The 24,386-nt window shown below is 31.9% G+C and overlaps 1 protein-coding gene across 1 annotated transcript in view; it reads right to left on the bottom strand.

The window, feature by feature from the left end:
* The window catches only part of LOC118189266 (solute carrier organic anion transporter family member 74D-like), a 78,301-nt gene that overhangs the window by 3,568 nt on the left and 50,347 nt on the right, over window positions 1-24,386 (bottom strand). Inside the window, exons 7-8 of the mRNA XM_085823320.1 lie at window positions 18,440-18,618; window positions 680-744 (exon numbers count right to left, since the gene is read on the bottom strand). Of these exons, the coding sequence (XP_085679446.1) occupies window positions 680-744; window positions 18,440-18,618 (244 nt within the window). The remainder of the gene's footprint in view (window positions 1-679; window positions 745-18,439; window positions 18,619-24,386) is intronic.

Here is a 24,386-nt window from a genome sequence, read left to right as displayed (position 1 = left end):
TGAGCTTTTCCATATTCTAAAATACATTTCTCAAAATGTTCACGTTAACCTTGAAAATGTTACCGCATGCATGGGTGTTGAATTGTTGCATTGTATGGTGTTTACTTTTGCATGCTTGCGCTTCTTCAGGCCCCAAAGCACCATGCGAAATTCATTTTTTTTCAAATTTATTTGAGTAAAATTTTGGCCACACAAATTTCCCGATCTGACACTTGCCTTTTTTTCTTTGAGACATGATAAAGAGCAAGTGGTGTAAAAATAAATCTCATCTAACTGAAAAATCCGAAGACGTTATTAGCCAAGTGCATTAAACTTTTTTTTAACGTCAACGAAACTAGCCTTCCCAAAATTTTGAGTTAAATTATTTAATTGATTGTCAGGTTAAACGTGGAAGATTTGAATGATGGAAAAAGTGCTAAGCATCAGTCTTTCCAATTCTTTTTTTTTTTTTTTTTTTTTTTTTTTAGAATTTTAGTATTGAAAGATTTGAATGTTTCACATTTAGCACAATTAATAGCATACGTTTCTTATGACACAGTTTCGACCCAGAATTTGTGTTTTAACTATATTTTTATTATGCTATATAAAAACTCAAAAAGGAAATAAAAATTATAGGTTACTCATGTGTAAATTGTAACTAAAAAATAAAATTAAAAAAATTAATGATTAAAATTCTTACAGAAAAGCGAAATCAACGCTTCTTTCACTCCAAGAGCCGTACTTTTATCTTCAGGATGTACACATCTGAAAAGAAGTGAAATGAAAAGTTAAAAATTCAATGAAATATCACTTAATATTTGCTTAAATTTGCAGAGAAAGTTCATGCAAAATTCCAACACTTTCTTTCATTTTTATTCCTCCCAGAAATATACCTTTCTATCAGAAACATTCAACAAAAGGTATCTGCGCTTAGGCAAGTGAAAAATAAGTTTACTGCTTAATTTTGTTAGAAAAGTGCCTCTCTTTTTTCCCCCATTTTTTTAAAAGAAATAAAGTTACTTCTTCCCCTATTAAATGTTTACTGAAATAACGTACGAGAGGGGAAAAATAAATAAAATTTCCTCTTGATTATTTGGATTTGCTGTTAGCTGCAGTTATTCATCGTATTTGGAATTTTTGAAGCTTTAGGTATGATAGTGGCATCATTAAGCCACCGCACAAGGAACTCGTACAACAAAATTTTGAACAACCTTAGTTAGGAATACCTTAAAACGTTTTTGTAGCAAAATCGATATTTACCATTGCATCAGAGTTTATAAAATAAACGTAAATTAAAAAACGTTTCCCATCTAAGTCTTTTAACGTTTCCCATCTAAGTCTTAAATATAGCGAACTTATCATAAAAAGTGAAATCATGTGTAATTTTGACAGCTATGAAGCAATTACACAGCCGAGTGCTGCTAAACATTTGTTTTCATATGTTTGCACAGTTTCGATTTATTATAGATTTACGCCCTAAAATCAGCATTTATATTGTAAGGTCTTCATAAACTAAAAGTATTTTTGAATTTTAGAAATATTTAATAATCCTTAATATTAATTATTTCATTGCTGTGATAGCAGTTATATAAATTTAGGTACTTCTTTACTGTTACGTTCTCCGTAATTTAAAAGGTGCAGAGAATCCTCTTCTTCACTTGACAGAACGGCTGTAACCAAAAAGATACCAGGAACATATTTGTCTAATGTGAAATGTAACTGATGCATATGCTTCCTAAATAAGAAAGTGGTAGTGCCATATCGAAGGGCCCGGGTTCGAATCTCGAAGAAGGCATGAATGTTTGCAAATGTATGGTATCTGTGCGGTCCGGGGGCCTTCAAAATACAGGCGAGCCGAGTGTCCTTTAGAGAGGTTGGTGGTTTAGAAGTGGAAGACACTCGAACCCGCCGCTCGGGATGCCCTGCTTCAAAGCTGGTGATGAACGGGCCAAAGTCGGACTGTCAGTCGTATGATGTTCAAGGCTCTTGCCAAATGTAAAAGTGAAATATTTCATAAGAAATTACTGTACCAGTGTAGTGTATTGTAGCAAATATGAGGGTACACCATTTTTGGTTTTTGTTGTTCCAGAATGCTTACGTTTGTATGAATGATACTTATGACTGAATTTGTGAAGCACATTAAGTATGTACTTTTCAATGATCCTCACGACTTGATCCTGTATTTGTATGATCCTATATTCCACATTCTGCTCCTAATAAAACCTTATAAAAACCTTAAAAAATAAAATAAAAAAATTAATAAAGAAAATTAAAAAAAGAAAAAAAAATACACTATCCTACATATGCATGATACAGTATATAATCAAACAGGATTATTAAAACATAATGCTGGTGCGTATACAGTTAAAATGCAAAATACTAAGTATCAATTAATTATATGATTAAATATTATTATATTATTCATACATAAAATCATATAATTAATTGATACTTAGTATTTTGCATTTTAACTGTATACGCACCAGCATTATGCTTTAATAATCCTGTTTGATTATATACTGTATCATGCATATGTAGGAAATTGTATGGTTTATTTATATTGTACGATATCGTAAGTACTGTAAAGTATGACCTGTAGTCCCACTAGTCTCTAGATAAGGGTGGACGTGGTGCTATTACCAATTAACCATAACGGTAAAGGGATGGTGCCCACGTCCTTTACTTTTATTTTCCGACTGCTTTTTTTTTTATTCTTTGTTCGCTCTTACTCTTACTGAAAGCGCATGAGTTGTCTCAGTCCAGATCCCAAAATCCATGATTGTTGACTTGATAATTGATTCAGTGTGAGATATGGATAAATTCTACTTTTTTCTTTCAATAGTAAAGTCTGTTTAACACACACGCTAATTCGCAAATGATCGGTAATTTTTTACAGGACAATGTGACGTCACTAAAAATTTTGCACTCCGTATTTTCACCTTCAGAGGGGCTTAGCTCTCACCCACCCTCCTTCCCCACCACCCAAATTTTGATCCTAGCGTCCCGCTTTGCCTTTCGGAAAATCTGGTCACCTTACTGGTAATATAACTATACTTTTAAGAAGAGAACTGCGACTGCTGCCTATATCTCACAGATAGCTTTCATTTAACACATAAGTGGAAAAGTTCTTTATTCCTGGTCAAAATATACCCTGCAGGCTTTGAGTTACAGACGGAAGAAATGACAGCAGGTCTTTTGTTCAACTGAAAAGATGTGTTTAAATGGTTTATGGCTTACTCAACATTCCCGCCAAACGAGTACAGAGGAAGGAAAGCATTGTTGCCATAGTAACCAGGCTTTAGGTAGTCTTACAGACAGTGGCGTAAATAAGGGTATGCAAGGAATGCCGTCGCATAGGGGCCCGAAGACTTAGAGGGCCCTTAAATGTCCTGCTAAACTACATTTACATGTTTAAACTTAAAAGACGGATTCCATTACATATATATATAGAAGCTTTAATTCATTTTCCTTTGATTAGTTCGGAATTAGAATTTCAATAAAAGAAGATTAATTGATATTTTTTATCTTGTATTTTTTTCCCTTTTGCTTTTCATTTTTATTTTAGAATTTGTACTACCATAAATTCTTATTTTAATTTTGATATGTTTTGATTTTGTGTTAAACCCCTTTTGCACGATTGTTAATATTAATATAGTTGAGGAATAGCCTTCATTTGACTCCAATTTACTTTTAGCTTTAGAATCCTTAAGTATATGTAGATAATAAAATTCGTTTTCTTTTAAGTTTTTAAGGACCCCCTACCTGTTTGGTGCAATGACGCAATTCTTTGTATGACGCAGATAGGAGGCCCTTGGAAGCACCTGACACAGCTAGTGTTTGCAAAAGTTAAAATTCCAGCATTCGACTATGAAATAATAACTTCGTGACCTACCCTAGTTTGGGGATAGCAGTGAGCGAAAAATAGGAAAAGTTTCTTTGTATTATTAAGTCTCAAACCTGAAAATTATTAAAGGCGACCCCAAATCAAAAAGCGGTGGAAGTGGAAATTAATTGTAACTATTTATTATAAAGTACTTATTTTATGTATTAATGTGTTTTTGTATATGTTTCTGTATTCGCATTATAATCGAATAATCAGTAGACATATTTCCTTCCTTTTCTTAATGCATCCTACGTCGACATGTTCCTTTTTTTATATAGACTTATTCATTTTATATAGACTCTTTCATTTACTATCAGTATGCATCTCAATGAAAGGAGAAAAAAATCTGTCTCTCGCACTCACACAAAAAGTCTTAATTAACTGAATTAAAATCATCTGACGTCAAATACCCAGACTAAAGCAAATTTTCATTTAATTATTTTCCTTTTTATTCTTTCTTCACGTTACGCATCTTTCAACTGGTTCCCTAAGAACGCGCTTTTATTTTTTAACAATTAATCTAGATGTGATAAAAATCATCATGAAAACATTGGCTCCTGGAATCGCTGATTTTTTTTTTTTTTTTTTTATTTTCGCGTTTTTTATTTATTTATTTTTAAGCACATTAAATTTATAGGGAAAAGGGCCCAGGAAATTTTTTTGCATAGGGGCCCAAGAGTTCTAGTTACGCCACTGCTTACAGATTTGACACTTTAAGCTCCATCTGTTCTTAAAAATCGACACGGGAAAGGAGTCTGGATCTGAATCATGAGTTTCACATCTGGTCTCTACTACAAAAGACTACTTATCAGTAGATATCTTGGCCCTTGGGCTCCAGCGGTATTTTTATTATATGGTATCTGTGCGGATAAAAGGTGATAAAGGATTAGATAAAAGGGGCACTATCTTGTACACCGCGTCCTGGGGACGGAAGACACAAATTTTAAGACGGCAAAGCCATAAGATCGAGTTCTAAATTCTCCTCAGTCAGTTGCAACTTTCAGCTCCGCCTTTGGAACATGTGATTCGTCGAGGCTCGTCACGTGGGTGGTCACCCACCCAAGAACTGACCCCGATAGCTGCTGCTTGAATCTGGTGATGGAAAATTTTGCTAAGCTTAGCAAAATTGAATTAAGTCCTTGATTTCCTTCATTTCCACTCTATTTCCAAACTAATCTTCTTCCTCTGCGATCTTTATAATGTACATCGCTGCCCGGAAAGCGTAATGGCAGACCGCACATTGAGTTGAACAGTGTTAAACGAATATCGCATACTGCGCATGCCCAGAAACAATTTGGCGTAATTACTATGTTGGCGCGATTTGAAAAGAAGATAAATACGGTATATGGTAGATGTACCGCCATCTGATTGTAAACAAATCTGGCGTTTAAATCTTCGTAGAGTATAATGTAAATGTAAATTAATTACTGTGTTAAAATACTATTTTTTGCTGTACTGTTCAAACAACTAGAAAGCTGAAATTATTGCGAAGTAATGTGAAGCAGTGTTTGCATTCAAAATGTAAAATATAATACCTATGAAATTCTGCACATTCCTTTGGAACTGTACACATTTTCGTTCAGAAAAAGACTGAAATTTAGGATATATTAGTTGAAAATTTATTCATTATACTTTTAAGCAATAAAAACAATTCAGGATTTACCATAAGTTCCTTTCATACATACATAAAGAAACACTGAGGAATATAACAAGTGCTTGCAAATAACACTGAAGAAATTTTACAATTCCTTAATGCTAGTTATTAAATTCTTTGAAATGAGAAAATAAAAGCGCGAATATACGCTAACAAACTAAGCGAGATACTCCAGTTTACAATTACTGAATTATAACATGTAAACAAATTACATTTAAATAACGAATTATTACGAACATATGTTAACAAATATTAAATGCACTGTTATTGACAAATTACAATGAAATATATATTAGAAAAATAAGCAAATGCAATCGGTATGGACGTTAAAATAACTAATAAGCAAAGTTCCACAACATTACAGTTGTAAACATCATTCGAACACACTCGACAGCCATGGTGATCACGAATAAGCTAGCGTAGGGTTGCTTAGTCGCCAATATTTCTCCCCGCGTCAAAGGTACACCATCAAGCATGCGCAGTAAGCGAAATTTGCTTAACATTGTTCAACTCAATGTGCGGTCTGCCATTACGCGCCCGGAAACCGGCTGCTAGCTTTTTACCTGTACTTTTAGCTTTCTTGATTTTGTCCATATGGTCAATAATGTTATTTATGAAGTCTTGAATTTTCGCGTCCTGCAACCAGGACATTACTTCATTGATCTCGTCTAGCATCTTCGGGAATTTCTTCTATACTTTTTCGCTGAATAGCGGTTTGCCGACGCTTCTGTTTTCTTTCTTTTCTTCGTCCGTTAGTTTTGGAAAGTCTCCTTTCTTTTCTATGAATTCTTTCAGTTTTATCTGGACATTTTTCTTTACTACCTTGTCGAACTTTCTCCTGTAAACTGCACATCCTCGGTGGCTGCTGAAGTGACTTTCTTTGCAAAATAGACAGATTGGCTTTTCTTCTTTCTTTAGTGGGCATATGTTACGCCAATGTTCCTCCCCGCATTTACAGCACCGTTCCTTATTAGTGCATAGACGTTGCGATTGAGAGAAAGGAATATTAATCCCTCTTAAAACAAGACGTACTTGGACACAGTTTAAATAACGGTGACCATAACAGTTAGAAAGCACTCAAAACTATTTATCAAAAATTTAAAGCTAAATTTAATACAAGTAGCATTTAATTAAAATCAATATAATAAGAGGGAGAAAAATTATGTAACGTTATAAACCTTAAACAATTGTCACTTCGTTAAATAGTCCTAATAATTTCCATTAGATTTTTGTGCTCTATACTGCATTGAAATTATTACAAACAGTTTCAGTAATACTTTTAGATATATTTTTAAATTAAAAGCACTGATATACCCTCAGCCATCTAGAGTATTTTAAATGAAATATGGTATTATTTTCATAGCACTCCATGAGTATTTTAAATGAAGTATATGATCAGAGTTTTACAAATCTGATGTTACTTAATTTAATTACGGATAAATAATATTAAATATGAAAATAGTGGAAGGAAACACTTTGTTATAGCGTCATGCATTTACGTTGATGCGCGAATATTTCAATCTAATAGGTTTTAAGATATCCGACTACGTCCTAATCGTCCATTTTTTTTTTATTATATGATTTTAGAACTTATACATTAAGCTATCGAAAACTACTTTTGATTTGTCTCTCCAGTCTTTAGAAGCAGAAATATGGTTATTCTTGTTCTGCCCCGGGAACCGGGTGTTTCTGTTTAAGAACACGGAAGATGATGTCTAAAAGTTCACAAATTACTCTAAATAACTTTAAAATGACAATTTTTCCTTTGAACACTTTTGGTGATGTTCAAAAGATGATTTTGAACCTTTTGTTTGTTATCCATTGCTTTTAAACAAGACAAATTTTTCAGTTTAATTTTCATAATCGGCAACATTTTCTTTTCCTTCTGCTTGTGTTTTTACATTAGATTATATCTATTTTTTGAAAAACTTGATTTTTTTCAACTTTTATGTTGCGAAAATAAACCCTAACTTAAAATATTGCTATAGTAAAGTCTTCGAAACTTTCCACGAATATTCTATGAAAATTTGTGAATTAAATGGACTAAAAGTTTAGGTTTACATACATATCTAATTTTTTCAGACCATTGTGTAAATGAAAAGAGAGAAATTTCGCAAAAAATCGCTAGTGCATGAACTCAAACAAATATATTTAATAGACATTTTACTTTATCACTTAGATTTTAGACCGTTTAATTCCTTATACCTTAATAAATATAAGGGACAAAAATAAAAACAAAATATTCATGTATATTTTTGTGGGATAGTATCTAGTAATCCTGAAATTTACTAGTTTTTAACCCAAAATGTAAAAATATATATATATATTATTCGATAATATGTTTATCACCTATTTTTTATCATTTTAAATAGTACTCTGCTAAATAATACTCATTAACCCTGCTAAATAACATTAATAACTGATAAATAACAAGATTTATTTGTACTGTTTTCCAAAATTTGGGCGTCGAACCTAGTCGAATAGCTTAAAATATTATATCTTTCTTCAGTTGTATATCGTGATGAAAGTTGTGTTTTTGCCGTCAAATTTAGATCAATTTCCTATAAAAGAATTAATGATTCATGTTCTAAGATAAAATTGGATACATTCGGAATGATAATGGCTCTGTATTTGAGTTTTCAGTTTGCTAATGACTAGTTTTAGCTATTTGAAATCCTCTTCAGAGATCAGAAACTAAAAAAGAGTAAATGATTCAGTGTCCAAATTGCAATTAAAGATACGTAAACGACAAGAGATATCTGTGATTATCTCTGGCGTTTTTGTACAGATCAGAGAGATTAAGTATAGGAGAGAATGACTTAGAATCCAAGTTAAACTTTAGAACAGGCAAATAGCAGGAAACATCGGTAGTGTGAAAAAGGCAGATCAGGTTTCTAATTCTCTTTTTCAGTACGTTTTTAAGGATTACAAGTTCATTTATATGCAGTATGATTGCAATGCGTGCTCTTGGTCTTACACTATTCTTATCATGCGCTTTATTTTGCTGGCTGTGGTGGATTGTGTACCAGGCACATATAATCCAAGAGTGTAGATGTTACTGCAATGGAGTTACAATAACCATGCCTTATTTGAAAGAAAATGTCGGTTACAACTCGACAAAACTCTATGAACCATGCAAATGCGAAAGTTTTATGCTGCCCAGAATTAAAAATTATTTTAAACCCGTGCATCTCGATGGAATCTGCCAAGCCTGCAAGTGTGCAAACATCAAAGAATCTGGTTTAAAATACGACGATATTAAACCTGTCCTCTTATTCTTCAACGTCATATCTTCATTGCTTTTGATAATAACTTTTTTCTTGGGTTCTTCAATGTTCTTTGAAAAACTTAATTCTCAATTGGAGAGGATGAAAAGTTATATGAGTATCAGCCAGAGATATCGACGAGGTTACATGGCAATTCCTGAAACTCAGGTGCATAGAAGTTTGACAAAAGTAGAAAAAGAAAATAAATCGGAACTTGAAACTGTATAAATGATCTAGAAATTTTCCAGTAATAAGTACTTATTAAAATAAAGTTAATTATATGCTCTGGAATTTTTTGTTTTAAATATGAGTTAGAATCTGCTGTTTTGTAATTCGAAAGATGTAATTTCCCGAATTTAATCATGACCAAATGGCAACACTTTAGCTTGCAGTTACTTGCAATACTTAAAAAATAATTACTTGCAATACTTAAAAAATAATTACTTGCAATACTTAATAATTACTTGCAATACTTAAAAAATAATTACTTGCAATACTTAATAATTACTTGCAATACTTAAAAAATAATTAATATGCCTTATTTCATTTTGTTCTTCGAAAAAGTGTATAATTATGATACGATCTGTTACGAAAATAGTAAGTATATATTTTTAATTTACGTTTTTCTCTCTTTATATGCGAATAACTTTTACATGCTATTTAATATGAATGATTTATATGCATATATATGCTATTAAATGCAATTTTAGTTATAAATGACCCTAATATTGATGATATATTTTTTATACTTTTTCTATCATTTTAATGTGTTAGATGATGATAAACTCCATTTGCTATATATGCTGTATATATTTTGAGGAAACATTCTAAAGAGAATTTAAATTAAATTAATGCATGAGAATGTATTTAATAACAGATAACCCAGGGAATCTCAACAATAGGCGAAATTTATAGTTTCGGAGAAGGGGTATGATGTCAGCCTTTTGTTTAGCTGTTAAATATTTAGTTTTAGTTTATGAATATAAAAAAACCTCTTTTATTTAAGTTTTGGTATTTTCAAACATTATCCTTACTTTTATTATTTAATTTATAGAACATGCTAAAAAATAATCTAAATTTAAATAAATGTATTACTACTTAATTTCAATTTTAAATTCAGTAATAAGTGTTTAATTAATTTCTTTTGCTTTATTTGCATTAGAATTTTTATTAGTGGAACTTACACTGCGTCGGTATGGAATTCAAAATTTTCGGGTAAATAATTTTCGGGTATTATAATTAAATAATTTAGAATGTTTTATCAGCTGATTTTTGATTACAGAAACCCAGAGGTTTTCAAAGAGGAGGGCGTTCAATTGAGTCTGAAGTACCTCCTCTTGATAAATTTACATCCGATTTGAGTGCAGTTCCCTTCCTTTATATGTATTTTTTTTGTGTGGGGGGGATGTTGTATTTTTTTGGGGGGCGGAAGTTTTAGTGTTCCAAATTTCTTTAATTCTTCTGACTTTGGCTCATTTCACGTATTTATAGGGAATTTTGAAATTTACTATATTAAATTTCACTTCTTTTGAGTCTTTGTGGAACTGGTTCTAAATTTCTTATTTTTTGTCTATACTGATTTATATATACACATTTCAAGTTTTGGAATGGAGGAAGAAATGATCTTCTATCAATGGAGAAAGGAGTGCATGGGGCTTAAAAACCACAGAACCACTGAGATAACCCGAACAGAAAGTGTTGCTTTCGTGCCTAATTTATGTGCGAAAATACATGTCTGTAAAATTGTCAAGAAACTTAAAATTATTGATTTTATTGATTTAAGTGAAATTTCTTCAAATAAGTTTTACTCTGCTAACTAGATAAAAATCCCGGCGATCGGGCTATATGCATAGGCGTTTTTGTTGTTTTCCTCATGTGTAGCGTATTCGAGTCGGTTTCCTTAGAAAGTCCTCCACGAAGACATACCTTCCCTTAGGCAAATAGCTTTTGCTTTGCCGTAAATAATAACCAAACCAAACTTGACTAGCTACATGTTTTCGAAATGGGTTTCATACACAAAAATTGTAGTTATTTTTTACTGTGAACTTGACAACATATAATTAATTATCAAAATCTACAACTGAAAAGATAAAAATGTTCCATTTACCTAAAGCAAATATTAAATATTTCTCTTTGTTCGTCAATTGTATGTTCAGCTTTAAAGTTTGTAAATATCATTAATGTATTACATAGGTGTTACGAATTAATGTATTAGATATTTACATTATGAAATATATTACATTAATGTATTACATATTTTAAAGTTTGTCAAATTACTAATATCGATATTATTAGAAATGAGCACCCATTAGATTAATTTTTTTTTCAATTTGTGTATTAAAATTGAAAACTGAGATAAATATTCTAAGAGTGGAGATTTCAGACAACATTGCATTCATTGTTTATATTATAATCTCAAATTCTAAAATGTATTTTCTCACTATTAAATCAAGATTAGAATTCGAAAACCATTCTGTATATCATTCCGAATTAATAGTGAGGAACATGAAATTACACTTTATCCCATGTCATGTTTTACATCAATAACTTCAAATTTTATACCCATAAAGAAAAATTAGATAAAAAATAGAAAACATATTTTTTAACATAAACATAAGTTGTAAAAGAAATTTGTCGGGAATGCGAGAGAGCAACTAAAACAAGTGTTTTCACACATAAGTATAAATATCAGATAATTCAAAATTATCTTAGCTCTGAACATAATAATTCAAGCTTTAATATATTTTTTTTTATTTACCATTACTTGAAATAAAATCTCAACTTACTAAATAACATTTTACAATGTTGCATTTTTATCTTGTATTCTTTGCAAAGAAATTACAGCTGCAAAACACAATTTCACCGTTTTTAAATGATCCCTTACAGTTTAATACTACACATTATAAGCTTCTTAGTAAACAAAATATATGTAAGTCTCTAATAAATCAGACTGGATCAAAGTTAAAGTAATAAACAGAGAGCGTTATACCACACAACGTTTATTGACGAACACCCAAAGACGAACTAATACATATACATAATTATGACATCACAGTTCCTTTATCATGGACCTTATAACTTAAACTTAACACTTAGCTTAATATTGTTCCTTAAAATTTTTCATGTAAATGTATTTATGATGACAGTTCAGTGTTACATAGGAATTTTTCAAAATTCGATGCAAAATCTTCTTCAATTTAATGATAAATTTTTCTCTCATATCCTTGTATAATAACGTTAGATTATTTGAATGTGGCAAAGCACACGAGGTCTGTCTGTCTATGAAGAGGAATTCTTCGTGGAGGACTGCTTCCAGAAACTGGCTCATATTCATGTTACACATACGGAAAACCACAAAATCAATCATGCACACAGCTCATTCGTTTAAGTTCGAAACCGGGTTGAACTACATGTATTTAGTACTTTGCACTTCGTTGTAGCCACTAATGCGACTTGTTTAGCTTAATTAAGCTTTTTCGATGTAGGCTGTAACAAACAGGAAAATAGCAAAGAAACGTGAAGCTAGCGAATTTTGTGACAATTCCCCCGTTAAACTCTGCATACATATGGGTGGTTTCCAAAAATATCATACTATGATAAACTTTAAAAAATAATTTTGTTGAACATATATAAATTTGAATTTGTTTTACATAATGTAGTTTAAGAATAAATATTTTGTTTTTATCTCAACAACCGTATTTCTTATATATTATATATGTACACTAACATACTACCAGAGTTGGCGTAGTATATGAGTCACTAGGCAGATGTGCATAAGGTAAGATGTTTTAACCACTCAGTAACCGATGTATTTTGCCTAACATTTATATGGATTGGGCTCCAAGTCTAAAAGCAACTGCAGGTAAGGTAAGATTACATTAAGTCGTATCCCCTTTAGAAAAAATAGGTATTAATAGCAGTATCTATAAAAAATGAAAAATGTGCGTAGTAATAATATTTTGCGTTGTCATTGCTGATATTTCTTACAATAAAATATCATACAGCCTCTTTGATAATATTAATAAAATTTATGGACAGAACTTAATTAAAAACCTTTAAGTCGCACTACCTATACCTTTAATCTTATTACTTTAAAAATTGGGCAGTTATACTAACATGTTCTTCCACTCAATTACCTTATTTATGCAATTAATTACAACAATGATCACAAAGATATTTTTTCATTTTCTTGTGAACACCACAACCTAAGTCGTGTGACCATCTTTTGCATTTTAGGCACTGAATCATATTCTGTTCGCAGTTTTCCTCACAAATATTATAGGGAGACGAAGACGATGTGAAAAAATGTACTTGATCAGGAGTAACTCGACGTAACCATATCCTAAGTACAGTAGACACCCTCTCGCCCATAACGTCAGACAAGACTTGTTCATTTCTACCGAACAAAAGACCCCATCTGTTCATATAACGAAACAGTTACATATTTTTAATTTCTGTGCTATGATGAGCGTTTCCGCCCTAGAAGAATAGCTTTACTTTCATTGCAGGAGATAGACCATCGTGTCAAGAATGTACACTGTGGAGGAAAAAAAAAAATCTGATGTGTACACCACATGACTTCCTTGTACAGAATATTAAATTATACGCATTTTTTCTTGCATTTTATTTAAACTTATTAGATTGAATTAAACCTACTTCGTCTACAGCGCATAAACCACAACAGAATAAATGCATTCTTTAAAATTCACTTTGTTTACCATAGCGACACTCTGGCGCTAGGTTTACTCAACAGTACTATATTTCATTCATATTATAACTTAGAATGCACAAAATGTATATCATTTAAAGAATTATCTAATCGTTGCCACATGTTCTGTTCAAATACTATAATAAAGCTAGAACAATGTATAAGAGAAATTAAGCAAACAAAAATCGTTGCCACATGTTCTATTCAAATACTATAATAAAGCTAGAACAATGTAGAAGAGAAATTAAGCAAACAAAAAAAAAAAGAAACAGTTTTTCACAGACGATTGAATATTTCTCATTGAATTAATTCAGTTCTCACTTCGCGAGAAGGCAAAAATACATAAAAACTCAAAATATCTATATTAAAAATTACGAAGTAAATCTCAAACGCTTATTTCCTCGAAAAAACTCCAGAAAGGATTAAGCATGATTTAATTGGCAATAATAAATGAATGCGTTATCTTTGTTGTTGAGAAGCTAAGTTTCTGTAGATTGGCAACAAATCCACTAGTCTCCTGTTTCAAATGAAAACATCAATGGCCGCCATTAAAAACAGGCTTAGCGGCAATTAAACAACTTTAAAATTGCTGATAATTCTAAAAATATTGCACACAGATTTACTAAAGGCATAAAATCCTTAACCGGAAGATAGAAACAACATAATTCAATCATTTTTAAAGCAAAAATTGTACAATTTACAAACATATAAGAGTAAAGAAACTGAGATCACTGAGCCGGGTAATAGAGTGGATATATATATAAATATATTTATATACGTTTGGTGCGGCCGATTGCAACCAAAATACGAGGTGCACATCTATATGTTATAGCAGTCCTATATACAAAATTTCAACGTTCTGAGGCTACCCGTTTTTGAGTTATGCGAAATACGTACGTACGCACGAAGTACGTACGTACGTACATGTACGTACAGACGCCACGAAAAATTCTCTTTAGAATTAATTTTAAAGCAGTTTTATAATTTTTTTGAAGAAAAAGAGTACTTTTTTCTGTCCTTAAGTACAGATATCACGCAAAAACATCGTTAAATTGCATTCGATAGCGGTCAAAATGGATATTTTCGTTGAAATATGCTGCCTGAAACTTTTCGCGATTACTATACTTCCTTTTTACTTCGTACAAGGAAGTAAAAAGAAAAGTAAAGAAAAAAGGAGGGGCCAGTTCCTATATCTCCCTTTATACTGAGTCAATTGACATAATTCAAATTGCGTTTTCTTTGTCTGGAAAGCGAGACTTAGTATATATGTTACATTTATATATAGCATTATTCTAACTTAGATATTTTAACACAAAATCGAACTTTTTCTGAAATGGCATGCCACTTTTTTTTCCATATTTCAATTCTACTCAAATTATGCCTAAAAATTAAATTTTGTAAAATTTGGTCAGAAAGTTACGGAGAAATTCAAACACTTACCCTGGCGTATTTTTGTCAGTTTTCGTCAAGAATAATTTACCTGGCGAACTTCTTAATTTATAGCAACCTATTTTCCTTTCCTTTTTCTTCATTGTCCAAGAGAGGAAAAAAGTCGTCATTCATATTTTCAAATAATTTTAACAAACATGTGCGCAAACCACATTTTCGTTACTTTCGCTTATAATAAATACGCCGAATTTCAAAACGTCCCAAAATGTGAATTCACGTATACCTTAGAAAATTTTGAATAAAAAACTCCAATTTTTTGCAGGTATACTTAGAAATACATCTACTTTAAGGTGATGGTAAAAATTGTGTAAGTTATAACACAAAAATGTTTTCGAAAAATATATAAAAAATATTTAAAAATACAAGTTTTAAAAATAAATCATTCAAAATGAGCGAATTGTATTTAAGAGCTAATTATTTTTAAAAACTACTCGTGTGATTTTTACAAAGCTTGGCATACTTTGAGTCATAGAATCGAAATATGGAAAAAACTGGCATGTTATTTCACAAAAAGTCCGCTTTGGGTCGAAATACCTATATTAGAAAATTGTTATATATAAATCTAATATATATCCTACGTCGAAATTGCGAGACATGAAAAACGCAAGTTCAATTTCGTCAAATGGCCCAATAGAACTGTCCCCCCTTTTTTTTACGCAGTTTACAAACTTATACATACCTATACATTCCGTGCATTTTGCTCTATTATAATATGCACTTTGTATTGTTATCAATAACTGTAAAAGCATTTTCTATACATCTTAATTAGTTTATATCAGAATTATCCATGTCCGAAAAACTTAACTATGTATGTGTATCTGCACTTGTAATGTTCATGAAATGTTCTTCTAATGTTGTAATGTGCCTGATTCGAGATATAAGCATCAGCCGAGTTGGTAACCATCCTCGTACGACTAGGGCAAGAACTTACGTTCTGTTCCGTACTGTAGTTTAATTCCTAATATCAATATGCTGCATGTCCAATGGAAGAGAAACTTCCAAATTTTCCATTATCACATTCAAAATTTTAAATACTCCCAATTAGAAAACCTAACTATTTAATCAACAAAATTCTACTGACTTCATTATTTTTGAAAAAAACTAGATATCCAAATCTATTAATTATAAAACTGAAAAAAATCTGAAAGCTATCAAATTTTACATTATGCCCACAACAGCGATATCACAAAATAATTTTAAAATAAGCATATCTTTAGAATTTTCGATACACAGTCTTGCGCGCTAGAAATAAAAATGTCTTTTTTTTTTTTTTTTTTTTTTTTTTTTTTTGTACAGTGTTTCTATTGCTCGCTTTTGAAATCGTCGAGTTTGTTAATCCAAAATTCGTTAAAGTGTTACAAAATATGAAATAGAAAATAAAACAAATTCCAGATTCCAAATTAGCGCTTCCAGATGCCCATATTCGGTGGAACATTATGTGATTCAAAATTGGATAGCTCTAGGTACCGTTGTTTTATCACAATGCGGCAAACATACATACATTTATGCAGATTCTACATTATTTAATTTCTTTAAATATAATGCAGGACTCTAATATTTAGTGGCAACAATTTGAAAAGTGAACCGACATTTATAGTGAATCAATGCAAAATACCCAAACGAAATTAATAGCCCTTCTAGGCTAATGTCCTTAAATCTAATAATCATCAAAACTAGACCTATAATCATGTTATTCTAGTTTGTAAATATATGCCAGTCACTGTCCTTATATTTGGCTACACCATCAAATATTTCGTATGGCGGTCTTTCTATCTTTCACATTATGTGTCCATACTGATCGGCAGTGTGAACCATATAATCGCTCTTCCGAAATGAAACCCTTCGTCCGTAGATTCTTAACCTTGGTGCTCATTGCAAATATTACCTTTTCGTTCCACTTCCTCGCTTGGGTTATAGTTCGGAGAGTAAATTAAATCAAATACTAGCTCTGTCACGTGATTTGGCCACAGGCTTTTGAATGTGTAAACGTCGTTAGTGATTTCATGCGACATACATGACGATTTCTTTATTTACCGAACTTAATCAGCATCTTCTAACGATGTAAACAAACGCAAACACTGATAAATTCTGCTTTCTTAAATTCCGGAAACTGGTTTCCGGCGGAACTTACTATCTGCGGGCAATGTGCAGAGGGCTCGTGAAACTGTTTACAGGGTCATCACTAAATTAAAAGAAACAATAATTTTAGTGATTTTAACGGCATGCCCGATATCGGGAAGTTGTGTTTGATATCGACAAAATATCGTCGTCGAAAATAAAGCGGTTAAAAAAGTTCGCTGTTTAAAAAATCGTCGTCGAAAATATCGTGTTAAAAAATAAAGTATCTACAAATCATCGCATGACGATAACATCACAGACATGCGTTTTTCAGGATTTAATAATTGTAAATGGATATTTCCATCATGATTTGTGTGTGTGTGATTATGGCAAAGCCTCGAGGGCTATCTGCCTAAGAGGAGGGATGCCTTCGTGGAGGACTTTCTAAGGGAAACTGGCTCGTATACACATTACACATGGGGAAAACCACGAAAACGCCCATGCAGCCAGCCCGTTCGCGAGATTCGAACCTCGGACCGAACTATCAGTGTTCAGCGATTTTACCGCTCAGCCGCTGGTGGGCCCCATCATGATTTGTGAGCGCAAGATAGAAAGAAGGATAATTTTTACTTTCATATTATTTATTCATTAATAAAGTTTTGCTGAAAAAGTATGAAGGAAACTTAAGCATACAAAATTAAGGCAACTTATAGCACTTAATAGAATTTTAAACTGACAAAGGGTTGGCTAACAAAGGTCATTAATAAATCATTTTTTATAAAGTTTTTTACTGTTAATTTTTTATTAAAAGCATAATCTAAAAGAGATTAGAAACAGGAAGCTACGTAACTGCATGGCCTTCTATATGAAAAATTGCTAAGTTAATTATGAGATTATTTTCTTCACCTTTGTCAATCTAATACTCTTATAATGAAAATTATTTCTTGTTCTGCTTCAGTTTATTGTTTCCTTCTTACTTTTCCAGCAAAAATTTATTAGTTAATAAAAATATGACAATAAAAATTATCTTTCTTTCCATTCTCGTGCTCACAAATCATTATGGGAATGTCATTTACAATTATTAAAGCATGAAAAAAGCAGGTCTGCGATGTTATAGTCCTGCAATGATTTGTCGATACTTTATTTTTTACCGTGATATTTTCGACGACGATTTTTTTAAACTGAGACGTTTTTGAACCGCTTTATTTTCGACGACGATATTTTGTATCGCGATGTTTTCTCCCACGATGTTTTGTAGCACGACGCTTTCGCCTTGCTTTGTTTTCCCCGCGAAGTTTTCGTCCGCGATGATTTTGCCGCGATGTTATCGGCGGACACTTTATTCCATATTCGAATCTGAGAACATTATCAGATGGTTAATAAATTTATTTGCATATATATTAACTTTGAAGTAAATATAAAACAAGCATTTAGAAACTTACCTCAGAGTTACCATAGTATGAGCAACATGCACAATACTCAGAAGGCCCTGATAAGCTGGGAAAAAGATGATGTAGTACAAAGCTTGTGACCAGCAACCTTCATCCGGGCAGTAGCCTTCAGTAAATACTCCACTGTAGGTTGCAGAAAGATCATGTCCGCAGGAACAGTTCGCGTATACCTTGAATTATAGATAAATTTCAAATTATGGTACATAAATTATTGACAAATAAAAGAAGATAGCATAATTATTAATTATAATATAAATATAAAGAAATATATGAAAGCTTTCAGATTTTACATTACGCCCAATCGGGCATTTTTTTTCACTTACACATATATACACATTTCGAGAGCATTTGGGCTAACACCCCTTCGGGATAAAATTATTTAAAAACAGCACATCTTTAGAAGTTCCGATAGACAGCCTCCCACGCTGAAGATAAACTATTTTGTTCAGTGCCATATTTTGCCATTTCTCACTTTGAAATCGTTGAGTTTCTTAATAAAAAATTCATTAAAGTTTAAAAAATATGAAATAGATAATACAACAAATTCGAAATTCAAGATTCGAGCTTCCTGGTGCCTATATTCGGATAGAGGACTATGTTATTTAAGATTTTATAGTTGTGTAGAGACATTAGGATTTTCGGAAGCAGGCAAGATGAAAAATTAGCAAATGCCTTTGCCGGGAAACGAACCACGGACCTCTGAAATACCGGCTCAGTGTGCTGACCACTACAACACGAAGGCAGGCTAGGAAAGCGGGAGAAACATCGTATATACTCCCTCATTTAAAGGGCGACTGGGGTTTTTAGGGGACCCAATTGCCAAATCCTGGGTGTGGAGACTCATTATCCACGACCCTTTTAGTTCGGGCGCCACTGCAGAGACATTAAGATAATTTGAAAAGCCGGAGAGATGAAAAATGAGCAATCGCCTTCGCCGGGAATCAAACTACGGACCTCTGGAATACCGGCCCAGCGCGCAGAACCACTACACCACGAAAGCATGCTAGGAAAGCAGGAGATATACCTAATATACTCCCCTTTTTAAAGGGGTTGTTTTATTTTATATGATAATTTCAGCTAAATTAAATTCACAATTTTTGTGAAAACATTTAAAAAAATGGCCCATATTTAAATAAATTACTGTATTCACTACGACTATGTTTAAAAAATTATTAAATTCAGTTTATTAATTACTTCGTGTAATAAATTTGTATTATGTTATATGTTACACTTTTTAAACGCCAATTAAAAAAAATTAAGAACAGAGAGAATAAATATTTACATTGATAGCAACTGATTTCGTTTATTATAGTTGCATCATAGTTCATACACTTTTAGAACGATTTAGTTAAAAAAAAAATTTTAAAGAAAGCAAATGTTTTGGAATAAATATTTCTTGCAACAGCTTATTATTTGAAATTAGACATATCGTCTACTACTTCTAAATCTATTCTTTTTTCACAATGTCCCATGCAAACAAGCTATAAATCAAAGGATATGTTTTTACGTTTTACAAAAAAAAATATTTCTATTCCTTAACTCAAAAACGTTGTGAAGCACAAGTTATTAAAATTTATAAGGTAAAATAAACAACATCATTAATCTAAAAGGAAAAAACCGTCAATCATTACTTCTACAGGGAATAAAAACTCCAAATGAACACCCGAGAAAGGTATGTACTGTTTCTGATGTTACTAAAATTAAATCGTTGGTAAGAAGAGAAAATCCGAAGACGTATCGAAAGTCTTTAAATACATTTGTAACAGCAATGAATAAAATACTAAATCAAGATTTACAATTAAGTGACGAAATGTAACGGATTTTATTGCAGGGTGTCTTTTCAATATATATCCTGGAAAATGTTCCAAATTCTGTAAATATTCCTGGTTTTGTAAATACCTGACGTGTCTTTTGTTAATTTGCTGCATGCGGATATAGACATACTTCTATGAAATAAAAAATGTGTTCAATAATTAAATTATCGTAGATTTTATAATTACATTTCAAGTAATACGCGAGATCTTTTACAAGAAGTTGAGAAAAAATCTTTGGATTTATATTCCCTTGGCATTTTCTGTATTTGGAAAAATATATGGGGTTAAATTAAATTACCTGCAGAATTTAAACTAATGATGTTAGAAAATATTGCAGAAGGAGAGGACATGGGAGGACTACCTAAATTTTGCAAGAGACTGTTTATAAGTAGTTCCTAGCACAAATTATTCAATCAGATATTTTACTCGTAAAGATATGCTATAACTATTATAAAATGAAGCAACTGTCCAAGTATTAAGCTGAAATTAAGCAAAATGGACAGAACCTTTTTAGATATTTACATAAATATTCTTCTCTGAAATCTGCTGTTGTTACTAATGCTGACTTGTCTGACCAATAGTCAGCCCAAGCCCACGAAATTCCTCCTGGCAAGGGCAAGAGCCTTGAACGCCTTACAGGTGACAGTGAGATTTAGCTCAGTTCTGCCCCCTCCCACATTTTTATGGAGGGTCGATCCTCGTACCCGTCCCTCCCATGTTCTTAGCGACGCTACAATAATCAACACCTTAGCAATATAACTGCACACTTCTGCACACAGGAGTATTCATGAACTCATCATTCATCATTCAATATGTACCTGTATTTATATACAACAGAACTGCCCTACACTAACCTTGTGCTCCAGCTTTCATGTGACTTACGTCTTATTTTACAAGTATTTTTAGTTTAACTACCTACTATCTGTAACACTACAGCTTGCCTCTTCATTCTATAATACAATCCTACTAATGCCCTTGTAAGGCCATGTACTTCCCTTTGACAACCTCAGTAATCTCCTGGTGCAGCCTCGTGTGGCTCCAGGCAGCTTTTGCTGTAGTTAGAGGAGGGCGTGGAACACATGCCTGTTTACATCTGTTAGACATCAGGCGTTCCAGTCCTCCGTAACCTACCTACCTACCCGTCCCCCCTCTTCCCCTACCACAACCTCTCGAGAGGAGTTTTGGCTCGCCGCATATTTGGAGTGCCTTATGCCGCACGGACACTACACATTTATAAGCATTCATGTTTTCTTCTAGAATTCAAACCCGAGCCCTTCGGCAAGGGAGTCATTGACGCTAACCACTATACTAGTTGGGCAGCTTTGAAATCTGTAACATTATTTAAATAAAATTCTTCTCCCAGAGAGTAAATGCAACAACAGAGCTTCTATTTTGATAATAAATTCAGTGAAACTTCAACACCTTCAATAGATGACCACCACCATTTAAAGTGACCAATATTTTCAAGAACAAAAATAAGTAACGATACTGAATATCTATTTGTCTTATACTCTAAAGCGATCACTCGCACAGAAAACTAATTTGTTGAAAATCTCAGGTACCCGTCTGTAAGTAGTTTCCCTGTAATATGTTAATAAGAATGAAATCAATTAAATATAATAAGTGTTTTGTTTGAAATAGTGACACTGTACTCGAAACGCCCCTTTAAGCGTACTATGAAATCTAAAAACCTTCAGATATTTTTTTTTTTTTTTTTTTTTTTTTAAAGATTACCAAAATTTTCTTGTCCGGCACTGGATTGTAGTCAATTCAGACACATGAAAAATTTTAAATAGTTATTAAGTTTACTAAAGAATAAAGCGAAAGAAAACTTGCTTTACAGGTATTATATAACTGATTATTGACACAATACCGAAGTAAAATTTTGTACTTCATATTCTGAAACGTGAGTTAAAAAACCACGGATATCTCTTGGTATATGACGCATTAGGCAGGGCTTGGTTATTTGACTGAAAATATTTACAGATAAAAGTACATTAGTTTCATTTAACTACTATCAGCATTCGATTTGACTCCCTCATACCCCCTCTGATAATCTATGGATTGTTTAGGGGTCAGTAAGATTAACAAAGTGGGTGGTGCAAGGTCCAAACTTCACATTATAAAAAGATAAGAACCCAACAAAGAATATTAGATAGTTTCGTGCTCACACTAACATTGTTCCTAAAATAGTCTTTTACTTTAGGAGTTTATTAAAATTTACCTATGTCTGACATGAATATTCTTCGTTTTCTGATGCTCATCAGCATCAGCCTTTTGCTGTGCCGTATATGCTGGTTGATATACACAAATGATGTTAAGGAGGATGTACCAGAAATGTGCACATGTACCTGCTTCGATAAAACTATGGTTATGTCTGATTTGAAATATATAATAGAATACCGTGGAATAAAACGAAATGAATCCTGTGGCTGCCAAACCTTTTTGTACTCTAAGCTTAACCAAATCTTCCCGCCAAAAGATGATCCCAGTCAGATTTGCAAAATATGTGACTGCAAGGAATACCGAGAACTTGTTAACGAAGATAATAATGAAGTGTCTTTCCAGACTACGTTTGATATCGTAATGTTTACTCTTTTAGCGTTGGCCATTCTTCTGAGTATTGTGAAATTGCTCGAAATTTTCATTTGCTCCACAAATGAATCTCGTAGTTACCTAAGAAAAAGGAAACATGAGTTCACTGCTGAATATATAGTTCCTGATGATATAGTACATGAAAAAGTGAAGCCAGAGCAGAAGGACGAGGAAAAAAGTAAAATTCGGTTTGAAATCTCAGGTACGGATATTATCAAGAACTATAAAACATTTTAAATGAGAATCGTCTTATACTCTGTAGCTTCACTGATATATTTGTAGTAATATGACTAAAAACTACTTTTAAAAATCCAAGCAAATTGAAGACGATCTTATATTCTCTTACTTTCTCGGTATACCTGTAGTAATATGATTACCTACTTTTGAAAATCCAAGCAAATTGAAATAAGCTTTTAATTAATAAATGGATTAAAATTTCCTTCTTCAAAAATGCTTGAAACTAGTTGAACTGGAAGGTCTTATTTTCTAAAAGGTTTATTTGTGAGAAAATTAACAGTGAATGCATTAATATTTTTAATTCTGTTTTTATAATATATATGCGGCAATTTTCTGATGAGTAATTAATATGCAGACTGCTTTAAAAGGAATTTATTCATAATATGCAACGTAAAATGGTAGAGAATTTAAAGGAAAGTTTTTTTATTATGTTTTAAGGGATATTTTGTTTAACATTTTAAGGAAAAAATTAGTTATAATAATTTACATTACAAAAATTTGTTTAAAAATTATAACGTCATTTCATTTTTTTAATTTCTGAATTGTTATAATTCTTCTTTTTTATGTGATATTATCATTATAGCAATTGCAAAATTTATGATCAAAATAGTTCTAATTTTTTACATTAGTATTTTAAGAAATACCAAAAAGACCATTATATAGCAAGTTTTAGAACGTTAGTAAGCATTCAAAATATTAGTGTAGCAGAATGATTGTGATAAAATATTCTAGAATATTTTGAGAAATATGTATTCAGTTTTGTTTTTATACATTAGATACGTTCTGGAAGCCACGTGAAAAAACTTTCAGCATCTTTAAAAAGTTCTCTTTAAAGAAATCATCTTTAAAGAAAATGTTAAATATGTAAATAAAAATCCAATATGAATAATCTGCTTTTATATATACGTGTGTGTATTTTGAATAATCATTATAATTTTCTTGGTACTGCGGAATATTTTGTTACATATATATTACATTTTTGAGGTAATTAAGATAATTTTTAGCTACTATATTTAAAATATAATATATGTATATATACATGTAAGATAAAAAATATGTAAACCTCAAAACTATAATTTAAACTACCAACAGCCCTTAATTCCCCCTTTCTATTCTAAAAATTGTAACAACTGCATTATTTCTTGACTGCATTATTTCTGGACTGCATTAGTTCTAGATCAATGTATGTCACATGTCCTGTGTAACGCTGATAACAAAGCTAATTAGAAAGCTGAACTCAAAATTTCGGTAACTGAAACCTTTCTCTTAATCAGCAACCTAAGCCAAAGCCT

The sequence above is a fragment of the Stegodyphus dumicola genome, chromosome 9 (assembly GCF_044657685.1).
Source record: "Stegodyphus dumicola isolate Sdum_Otavi_A_Nest chromosome 9, ASM4465768v1".
Lineage (NCBI taxonomy): Eukaryota > Metazoa > Arthropoda > Arachnida > Araneae > Eresidae > Stegodyphus > Stegodyphus dumicola.
The sequence above is the reverse complement of the archived record's forward strand: the minus strand, read 5'-3'. Positions and strand labels throughout refer to the sequence as shown.